The sequence below is a fragment of the Hippocampus bargibanti genome, linkage group LG03, assembly GCF_051943395.1.
Source record: "Hippocampus bargibanti isolate YZ-2025 linkage group LG03, ASM5194339v1, whole genome shotgun sequence".
Taxonomy (NCBI): domain Eukaryota; kingdom Metazoa; phylum Chordata; class Actinopteri; order Syngnathiformes; family Syngnathidae; genus Hippocampus; species Hippocampus bargibanti.
Window position 1 is genome coordinate 5229646 of NC_142736.1, and position 12013 is coordinate 5241658.

The following is a 12013-nucleotide window of genomic DNA, read 5'->3' on the forward strand; positions in this document are numbered from 1 at the left end:
TAAATGTTGTTAGATTCAATGGTGATTAATTACTTAATAGAGATTCACCAGTTGATATCGTGGGACTTTTCATAAAAGTTTATACATTTATTACAATAATGGTCGTGAGATGATCATATATATATCTCTCATCTCATCTCATTTTCCGTACCGCTTATTCCTCATTAGGGTCGCAGGGGTTGCTGGAGCCTATCTCAGCTGTCTTCGGGCATGAGACACCCCGAATTGGTTGCCAGCCAATCACAGGGCACACAAAGACATACAACAGTCACTCTCACACTCACACCTAGGGACAATTTGGAGTGGTCAATCTGCCTGCCATGCATGTTTTTGGAGTGTGGGAGGAAACCGGAGGACCCGGAGAAAACCCACGCGGGTCCGGGGAGAACATGCAAACTCCACACAGGGAGGTGGGACCGGGACGCGAACCAGCGACCTCTGCACTGTGAAGCCGGCGTGCTAACCACTCGACTACCGGGCCGCCCATATATATATATATATATATATATATATATATATATATATATATATATATATAGTAAAGTCTCGTTATATCGATATCGGATATATCGGTTGTCCCGGTTATATCGATACTATTTCTATGCACGCACGGAGAAAATTACATGCAAACAGGGTCGGATATATCGATAGTCCCGGTTATATCGATATTTTTTTCGGACTCCCTTGAATATCGATATAACGAGACACGAGACTTTACTGTATATATATATATATATATATATATATATATATATATATATATATATATATACATATATATATATATATATATATATATATATATATATATATATATATATATATATATATGATTTGATGCCGATAACAAATCGGATTTGATTGGATTTACCTTTATTAGTCTCCCAGTGGAGAAATTGAATTGAAGAGTACAAGGTTGATTTGCCGAATATGATGATTAACTTTTTTCCATTATATTTATTATGCAGATGATGTGAGCCGCAAGAATTCGCAAACAGAGCCAGGATGGTGGTTGAGAAATTATTCAATTTGCAGGACGACTTTTAACAATTTTAAGAAGGCAAGATAAGAACTATTTTTAATTGCATCACACATTGGGAAATTTGTAAAACATGCGAATGTCTAATATGGAAAATCTGGCCAAGAGCACCAAGGCAGGAATACTCTGAGGATGTTGATTGGGTAAGGTGGTCATGTGCAGAGGTCATTTGGTGCCTGGCTGGCTGTTCAATTTGTGGTGAGACGAATTAATGGACTGTGAGATGCACAAGCCACTTGCATCCACCCATCCTGTGATTTTCTCGGCACAGACGCTGCTGAATCACAATTGTAGCATCCGAACTGCATTTTGCTTCTTGGTGTCTTTGGAAACAAAATTTAATCTCTGTTTCAATTTTCATAGGAGATCCGACACAAGAAGCCACAACAGCTGGTGAAATACACCTGCACATCTAGAGTTTGGCACACCCAACTGATGATTTGGGATCAATGACAAAGCCCCTATTGATAATAGTTTAGATTTCCAAAAGTATTTTTTTGCCGTTTTCTGAAATGCACGACAATTTCTATTTTGCACATATTTGTTCCGCGGAATTTTTCAGACACATTTTTTGATGCTAGACATTCAGAATGCTGCAGGAATATTTCTCATCCAACCATCTCGGTGTTAAATTGTACTTGATTGCACCAAGTATTTGATTTTGTCATTTGGAATTTTTCAACAACACAGGAGAAAGCGATGAATTGTGACAATTGTGCTTGATCAAACTAAAAGTATTCAACGTTGGTGATGCGATGGCGGAAATCGAGTGATTATTAAGACAGCCGTGAATGCTAAATTATCTTTTGGCTGCCTTTTGCGTACGGTGATGACATTTGTCAGTTCAAAAGTAGTTAATAGTTACGGCTAAAAAGGCAGGGTAACCTGTTGAGATTGATTTAATTACTAGTTATTATTATTAATTGAATGCAGTGCACATTAAAGTAATTGACTGCAGTGCACATTAGAGGAATTTGTCGCCGTTCAAGTGTGGAATTGACAGATAAGTTCAGTGGGCACCGGTGTCAGTCAGTGATTCAGGCGGAATCAGATTATATTGTATAGGGTTTCCACGCTAACCAGCTTCTATCAGACGTGGAGAACTCCAGTGCATCCATACGAGGGTGACCGGAGATGGTTTGTGTTGGCGCGGATGGATGTCCTATGCAGTAGCGAGACTGACGGTCAATGGTGCCCTCCGACTGAATGACAAAAGTAAAGTGACTCTACATTATATACACCAGCTAAACTGCAGAAATTTAGTTCATATACTAAAAGTGTTTGAACACTTTAATTGCGCTATGCAGAGGGACAGCAATGCGGTCTCACTGCAGAGCAAGCCAGCACAGTTATCATAGTGGTTGCGCAATCCATGGTGAGGCTCAGCCGGCTGCTGCCTCACCGCTCGTCTCTACTTAGTATTTGAACGGTAAATGTGAAAATTCAGCGATTTTGAAAAAAAAATAAAAAAAATGTTGGTTAAATGGAAAAGAACTTTAAAGTACAAATCACTAAATAAATATAACTGTTTAATTTATTTTTTTCATTTGATATTTCCATCATGGCAGGTGAGCCACGGCCTCACCTGCCTCCCCTGACTGCACGTCACTGGTAATTTCATCTGTGCTGTATGTCATGCATATTAGCATATTTGACAATAAAGCTGACTGTGACTTTTGACTTCTTTTCCTTTGGGCTTTTCCCTTCAACGGTTCGCCACAGCGAATCAGTCTCCTCCATCTTCAGAGGTTTAATTAGCACGTTTGTTTTGACCAAACTTTTACGCTGGTTGGCCTCCTGACACAACCCTCTGTATTTAACCAGGACCAGAACAAGAAGACACTGGCCTGTGTCCCCTTGTGGCTACAGAACAAGTAACTCGATGCGTTTAATAAAGAAGATGCTCAGTAAAAGGCTCCCAATCACAAAATGGTCATCGGCACAGCGGCATTCAAAAAAGCAAAAACTAGACCCACTATTTGATGACAATGCTCCGATTTTACAGTAAAACGAGCATCTCTTTCCCTACATTACATCACAAACAGAGCTTCAAAGTCCTTGAAAATGCTTTATCTTCCAGAATGTGAATCTAAAGTTGAATATTGATGTTAAATCGAAAGTTGAGTCAGTACAAACTTGAGGGAATTTCAGGGTAATTTCACCATCTATCGGCCACACAGATTAACTACACATTAACGTTATAAAGTACATGTACAGTAAATGGCGTGAACTCGATAACAAAAACACAGTCGTTTTCGGAACGGGAAGGAATTAGTCATAGCTCATTAACACATCTCGACTACGACAGTATACAGTAAAATGTTCAATAATAATTCATCACACATTTTCGAATACCACATTAAAGTGCATTTAAGTGGCTTTCAGATGATTTATAGATTATTGTTCTATGACAAATAATAAGAAAATAATGGATTTTTTAATTTTCGAAATATTTGGGGATTTTGTGCTTGTAATTAGACAGTTAAAACAATGAAAATCTGTGACCGAGTTTTTATTAAAATTTAAACTAATTTACTTAATTTTTGGCAGATCGTAACGAGTAAGGCACTATTTGAAAGCTTTTGAAATTCTAAACAAGAACAGAAAACAGAAGAAAAGATTAAATATATAAATTAGCAAATATCAACGATCGAATGCGGGCAGATTTTCATCAGAAATCCAAAACGGCTGTCACTGAATGCTAGGAGAAAAAATCTCTACAAATCTATATGCTAATGCCTCTTTTTACTTGAAACTTGGCAGTGATTGAGAAAATATATACAGTGAGACCTCAATTTACGAACTTAATTGGTTCCCATAGAGAGTGTGTAAAGAGAAAAGTGTGTATCTCAAAAACATTTTCCCATAGGAAACCATTAAAATGGGAATAATCTGTTCCCAGGTTTCCATAAAATATACTTTTCAACTAAATAAGCCTTAAAACTACACACAACATACCTTATTCTATGTATAATACATGTGCTATTGTAGTGTAATGAAAGAAATACACTGCATTGTATCATAAAGTCACTTTATTTACATTTGTGATGGTCATTTATGGCTTGTTGGAATGGCGTTGGAGGTCGAAGGTCAAAGGGAATTGCTGTTTAGAAACAGAGGCGCATTACATGAGGACTGTAATTAAAGAAATAAACTGTGCTGTAAAATAAAGTTTTATTTACCTTTTTGATGGTCGTTGATGGCTTATGGAAGGAGAGTCACCTTCCATAAGGACTGTTGGTAACTTAACCTCTGGTGCTGTTCGGTCGTGTGCTTCCGCCGAAGATCACTCCGCGAGCCGTGGTGGGCGTGTATTATGAAAATAGTGGTTATTATAAGGTTTAATTTTCATAAATTTGAAGTTTGTAAGACGAAAAGTTTGTAAGATAAGGTGTTTGTAAGTTGAGGTCTCACTGTATACCACAACTTCTATGAGTTATGAAAATACAACTTATCTTCATAAACTGTAGTGTTAGCAAATGAGCGTCTTCTTCTTCTTTTCCTTTCGGCTTTTCCCTTCAGGGGTCGCCACAGCGAATCAATGTCCTCCATCTATCCCGGTTTTGTGCATCCTCTTCTCTCACACCAGCTACCTTCATGTCCTCTTGGACCACATCCATAAACCTCCTCTTCAGTCTTCCTCTCGGTCTCATGCCTGGCAGTTCAAGGCTCAGCATCCTTCTCCCGATATAGTCACTCTCTCTCCTCTGGACATGTCCAAACCATCTCAGTCTGGCCTCTCTGACTTTCTCTCCAAAGCCTCTAATATGAGTTGTCCCTTTAATGTACTCATTCCTGATTCTATCCAACCTGGTCACTCCAAAAGAAAACCTCAACATCTTCAGCTCTGCTACTTCCAGCTCTGCTTCCTGTCTTTTCTTCAGTGGCACTGTCTCCAGTCCAAACATCATGGCTGGTCTCACCACTGTTTTATACACTTTTCCTTTCATCCTAGCTGAAACCCTTCTATCACACATCACACCTGACATTTTTCTCCAGCCGCTCCAGCCTGCCTGGACACGCTTCTTCACTTCTTTTCCACACTCTCCATTGCTCTGGACAGTTGACCCCAAGTACTTAAAATCCTCCACCTTCTTTATCGCTTCTCCCTGTAGAATCACTCTTGCACTTGGATCCCTCTCATTCACACACAGTGTGTGCAAATATGCGTAAACTTCAATATTCCTTCCCGTTTCTCGTTGTCGCATTCCGAAATTTCAACCAGTATGGAGGGAAGCTGGTAATACGTCATCATAAGCTGCATAGCTTGGAAAACCCCACGAAAAAAATACACGTACTTCACAAAAATCCAATGTTATACGATTGCGAGTCGACAGAAACAATCGCGGTGGAATATAGGTCACTGTAGGCTCTCATAACTATATACAGTCTATTAATAGGCGCCGCGAACGTGTTTTGACTTAATGGAGCTGCCGTAGCGACAAATGATGGCCGACCTGTTGCGCATGCGCACTATACGCCGTGTGGTACGGAAATCGATCCGCAGATGTTGTCACCGACAGGCGTTTCATGAAGACGTTCTACTTCTCATGTTCACCGGCTATCACGGCGACATTATTGGACTTCAACTGACCTAATTTGAGCTTCGTACGCCGAGAAACTCGCCTTGGTGAACGCCGGAGCTCCTGTGGCGAAGTTCGCTTGCAAGCAAAGAGGCACGTTTGGTTGGGACACGTCAGTCTGAACAGATATCGTGAGTGTAATTTTTATTTGGGTGTCGCTGGAAATGTGTGAAAGAAAGACGGCAGAGTACAAGGAGGAACTTTGTTCAACCTCGGATGACGTGGAGCTCCAACGTCACCTTTGCAAGTTGGAACCTCGAGTCGTCTTAGTAAGAGCGGGTCAGTTCATTTGTTCCTCTCCAACTCAGAAATGCTGCATCTTATTTCAACTTTCTTGTGTGTTATGGAACAAAAATGTTTCCCTGTAGACCTCAAAGAAGAAGATTCGGGGTTCAAGCATCAGGATCTAGAACATGCCCAAAGTGAAGAGGAGGAAGCAGGGCAGCGTCCTCATGTGAAAGAAGAAGAGCCGGAGGAGGAAATCAGCAAGTTTCCGTTGACTGGAGTCAGTGTGAAGAAAGAAGAAGGAGGATCCCACTCAGATGGCCTTTTGGCTCCACTTTCCGAAGTCGACGACGACGTCACCTCACATTCTTCTGATACTGAGGATGAGCAACAGTCCAGAGATGATCCAACATGTCGTGCGGGCATCGGACGTCTGAGATGCTGCCAATGTGACAAAACCTTTGTCAGTAAGTCCAATTTGAAGAGGCACACCAGGGCACACACGGGGCAGAAACCTTTTGCCTGTTCAATTTGCGAAACTCGATTCAATCGAAAGTCGAATTTGGATGTGCACAGAAGAACGCACACTGGGGAAAAACCTTTTTCCTGCTCAGTTTGTGGGAAAAGATTCATTCAAAAATCATATTTAGCAAGGCACGCCATAAGACACAGCGGAGAAAAAAAATTTGCCTGTGCAGTCTGCGGTAAAGCATTTTATACAGCTCCAGAGTTAACAAGCCACAAAATGATTCACTCCGGGGAAAAGCCTTATGCCTGTTCAAGTTGTGATAAATGTTTTATGACAAAAGGAGACTTAAACAAACACATGAGAACGCACACTGGAGAAAAACCCTTTGCTTGTCCAATTTGCGAAACTCGATTCAGTCGAAAGTCGCATTTGAATGTGCACAGAAGAACGCACACTGGAGAAAAACCTTTTGCCTGCTCAGTTTGTGGGAAAAGATTCATTCAGAAATCACTTTTAGCAAAGCACGCCACGAGACACACCTGTGAAAAAAAAATTGCCTGTTCAGTCTGCGGTAAAGCATTTTATACAGATTCAGAGTTAACAAACCACAAAATTATTCACTCTGGGGAAAAGCCTTATGCCTGTTCAAGTTGTGACAAAGGTTTTCGTTCACAAGGTGACTTAAACATACACATGAGAACACACACTGGGGAAAAACCTTTTTCCTGCTCGGTTTGTGGGAAAAGATTCAATCAAAAGAAGAATTTGTGTGTTCACACGAGAACGCACACTGGAGAAAAACCTTTTTTCTGTTCAATTTGCGAAACTCGATTCACACAGAAGTGGCAGTTGAACATGCACAGAAGAATGCACACTGGAGAAAATCCTTTTTCCTGCTCGGTTTGTGGGAAAAGATTCATTCAGAAATCACATTTAGCAAGGCACGCCATAAGACACACCGGAGAAAAGAAATGGGCCTGTTCAGTATGCGGTAAAGCATTCTATTTAAATCACGAGTTAACAAGACACAAAATGACTCACTTCGGGGAAAAGCTTTATGCCTGTTGAAGTTGTGATAAATGTTATGTTACCCAAGGTGACTTAAACGTGCACAGAAGAACGCACACTGGAGGACAGTAATTTCATCTGTGCTGTATGTCATGCATATTAGCATATTTGACAATAAAGCTGACTTTGACTTTTGACTTCTTTTCCTTTGGGCTTTTCCCTTCAACGGTTCGCCACAGCGAATCAGTGTCCTCCATCTTCAGAGGTTTGATTAGCACGTTTGTTTTGGCCAAACTTTTACGTCGGATGGCCTTCTGACACAACCCTCTATATTTACCCGGGCTTGGGACCGGAACAAGAAGACACTGGCTTGTGTCCCCTTGTGGCTACAGAACAAGCAACTCGATGCGTTTAATAAAGATGAAGATGCTCAGTAAAAGGCTCCCAATCACAAAATGGTCATCAGCACAGCGGCATTCGAAAAAGCAAAAACTAGACTCACCATTTGATGTCAATGCTCTGAGCTTACCATAAAACGGGCATCTCTTTCCCTACATTACATCACAAACAGCTTCAAAGTCCTTGAAAATGCTTTATCTTCCAGAATGTAAGTCTAAAGTTGAATACAGTGAGACCTCAACTTACAAACGCCTTATAATACGAACTTTTCATCATACGAACGTCAAATTTATGAAAATTAAGCCTTATAATACGTACTATTTTCATAATGCACACCCACCACGGCCGGTCCATCAAGCACACGACCTTCGGATCTGGCGAAAGTGATCTTCGGCAGAATCACGACCAAACAGCGCGGCGCTACTTTCCATACCCCTTCTCATTGAATGCACACGTCGATCGCCTACTTGGAGCTTTTTGCTGATAATTTTACTACTATGGGACCGGAAAATAAACACCACAGGCTCGTGTTCAGCCTCAGTTCAAATGTGGTGCGTTACTATGAATAAATTGAAGAAACTACCAGCCGTACACGTCTACTCTGCTCTGTTTATTTGTCATCCAAGACTTGGGGTGCGTTCAGGTTCGAGAAAAGCGCACGACTTCTTAAGACTCTAGGCTGTTTGGAAAGCATTGTCTAACTGAATGAGCGGTGACAAACAGTTCCCAACGTTTTTGTGTTGCTACACTTGAACGCACCCCTCTGTCAAGTTGCGATAGAAGTGATTGTGATTGGCTAAACGGTAGAGTCAGGTTTTGTCCCCGGGAAGGATGTGAGGGCCTGTTTCTCCATCTCTTCCATGTACAGATTAGCCACTATGGGTGAAACTGGTGAGCCCATAGCACAACCATGAATTTGTTTATAAAATTTCTCCCGAAATTGAAAATACGTAGTATTAAGGCAGATTTCCAATAATTTGCAGATGTGATCCGCTTTAAGTTTGGTTCTTTCATGCAGCATAGGGCTAAACTAATACCAACTAGCATTGAAGGTAGAGAAAATGAGTCAAAACATATCAGGCGAGCACTCACTAACTGTGGGTACCCTCAGTGGTCATTCAACAAATGTCAGAAAGAAAGAATAGGGAATGAAACCAATAATTCTCAAGATACAAAAAGGAGAGTAGCAGCAGTACCTTACATTGCAGGAGTTTCTGAAAAACTACAGAGTCCTTTGGCAACACAAAATTCCTACTTATTTCAAACCGATAAACATGTGAAGGCAAAAATTAGTGCATCCAAAAGATAGGCTACCAAATGAAAAACAAAGTAATGTAGTTTATTCCATACATTGTAAGAATGAAAATTGTAAAGAGCAGTACATTGGGGAGACTCAACAAATTCTCAAAAAAAGACTTTATCAACATCGCAGGGATAATACAAGTGGGCCTCAATCGGCAGTACATTTGCACCTAAAAGCTAGCAACCACTCATTTGACGACAATGAGGTTAAAATCTTAGCGAAAGAACATAGATGGTTTGAAAGGGGGGTAAAAAAAGCGATTCTTATAAAACAACAAAATCCTTCATTAAACCGGTCTGGTGGGGTGAGGTTCAATTTGGATCGTTCATACAAAAGCCTGCTTAGGCAAACAGGTTAGGCAACATTCGTAATGCTGATGAGGTGATACCGGTGGGAGTGGGGGAAATGGGCCAGTCGTTAGTCAGGAATGTAGGAATGATCAGTGGGGCCACAGGGAGTGGTCCTCTGCTCCCCCCAACCTGAGAGTAGGGACCTATCATAGCTGTGTCCCGCGCCGCCATGGCTGGACATCAGGGATATATAAATAGGGCCGATACGACCAGTCAGACTTTAGTTCGCTGACGAAGACTCTTGGGTAGGAGGCGAAACGTCCGAAACCTTCACATTTGTACAGATGACTGCTGGAGAAACCTTCTCATCGGTAGAGTCATGTGTCATGGTAAGCCAATCAGAGCTAGTGTTTTCACACACACCGGAACAGCGTGTCAATAGTCACGCTAAATTGTCACGTGCGAGTTGACAGCTCGGGCGTGGCCTACGTTCGCGACACTTGATTTCATTGTAGTTCTGCAATTTCATTTCATATCAACTAGTCACTGTCACCTCACCAGTGACATGATTACGACGAAAGTGCATAGCTACGTCTTGTGCTCCAAATGTTTGCTTGTCCTCCAAGAGTTTGCTTTGCACGAGGTGATTGTTAGACGCGAGTGTGCCATTTTATTCGCCCCGCCCGCCTTCTTTTGTCGCGTTTTAAATCCGCGTCTGTGGAATCATCGCACTCGCGCCTTTTGTTGTCATAAAATCTCTGCCAGCACCTACGGGACTCGAAGTAAATGCAGATGACATCGAGGAGCTTGTTGCTGACCATAATGAGGTCATCAACACAGAGAATTTGATTTGCCTTAAAGAGGAAAAGCATAAGCAGGCCATTAAACAGTTGATGTGCGGGCTTTTATTGAACAGTTCCATTCAGAAAAGGCTATAAGAATCATCAACATGATGAATGATAATGTGATGCCTCAGTTTCGTAAGACCTTACACGTCAGAAAGCAACAGGTGTCAATTAAGAGCCATCAATGACCATCACAAATGTAAATAAAGTGACTTTATGATACAATGCAGTGTATGTCTTTCATTACAATACAATAGCACATTTATTATACATAGAATAAGGTAGGTTGTATAGTTTTAAGGCTTATTTAGTTGAAAAGTATATTATATGGAAACCCGGGAACGGATTATTCCCATTTTAATGGTTTCCTATGGGAATTTTTTTTTGGAGATACACACTTTTCGCCTTACACACTCTGTCTGGGCACCAATTAAGTTCGTAAATTGAGGTCTCACTGTATTGATGTTTCATCGAAAGTTGAGTCAGTACAAACGTGAGGGAATTGAATGAAAGGGTATTTTCACCGACGAGCGGCCACATAGATTAATTACACATTACGTTATAAAGAAAATGGCGTGAACTCGATAACAAAAGACACAGTCGTCGTCGGAATGGGAAGGAATTACTCATCGCCCATCAACACGTCTCGACAACGACAGTATACAGTAGGGATGTGACAAAAATGTTCAATAATAATTCATCACACAATTTTCAAATACCATCTTAAAGTGCATTGAAGTGGCTTTCAGATGGTGTATAGATTATTGTTCTATGACAAATAATAAGGAAACAATGGATTTTTTAATGTTCGAAATAGGCGATTTTCTGCCTGTAATTAGACAGTTGAAACAATGAAAATATGTAACCGAGTTTTTTTATGACAGTTTAAACTATCATAATTTAATTAATTTTTGGCATATCTTAACGAGTAAGGCACCATGGGAAAGCTTTTAAAACGCTAAACAAGAACAAGAACAGATAACACTCGAAAGAATTCAAAATGTAAATTAGCAAATATCAACAATGAATGTGTTGAGATCTTCAGCGCTTTCGCGATGCATTTGGGAGAATAAAGAGTCGAGATGGTCCTCTTGTTTAGATCATACAAGTAGGATATTTATTTGCCAGAGCACAGAGGGCAGCCGCTGCGCTTATCGTCGTACGAGAAGTCAAAAACATATAGGAAATGCTAGTTGTTTACAACCGTGACGTCACAAGTCACGTGACATTTCCCCGTGGTAAATAAACTGGCTTTTATCGCTGTCAAGTCACGTGATGCCGCGTCGTGGCTGGGTTGACAGATCAGCTCAGTATTACAGCATTACAAAAAATGAGGATACAATGTAACTTTCTTAACAGAATGCAGGCAGATTTTCGTCAGAAATCAAAAATGGCTGTCACTGAATTCTAGGAAAGAAAATTGCCATCTCTAGAAATCTCTATGCTTTTGCCTCTTTTTGCTTGAAACTTGGCAGAGAAAAAAATATATCCTACCACTTCTATGAGTTATGAAAATACAACTTACTCGCCTTTATATACTGTAGTGTTAGCAAATGAGCGTAAACTTCCCCCCGTTACTCGTCGCATTCGGAAATTTCAACCAGCGTGGAGGGAAACGTGTAATACGTCATCATAAGCTGCATAGCTTGGAAAAAAACACGAAAAACAGTTACGTATTCACAAATATTCATTGTTATACGACTGCGAGGATAGTGCGCTCGATTCACTGGATAGAAACAATCGCGGTGGAATATAGGTCATATCGGACCTATATGACCTATATTATAAGTCATATACCTATATGACCTAACTTATAGATCATATAGTTAGAATTTATTAATTAGGCGCCGCG

At 40.6% G+C, this 12013-nt stretch overlaps 1 protein-coding gene across 1 annotated transcript; it reads left to right on the forward strand.

The window, feature by feature from the left end:
• The first annotated feature begins 5512 nt into the window (after nt 1-5512).
• On the forward strand, nt 5513-7956 carry LOC148900143 (uncharacterized). Its single transcript, XM_088991633.1, has 2 exons — nt 5513-5901; nt 5991-7956. Exons 1-2 carry the CDS (start codon nt 5787-5789, stop codon nt 7382-7384), a joined length of 1509 nt encoding a protein of 502 aa, XP_088847759.1. The 5' UTR covers nt 5513-5786; the 3' UTR covers nt 7385-7956.
• Nucleotides 7957-12013: the final 4057 nt, after the last annotated feature.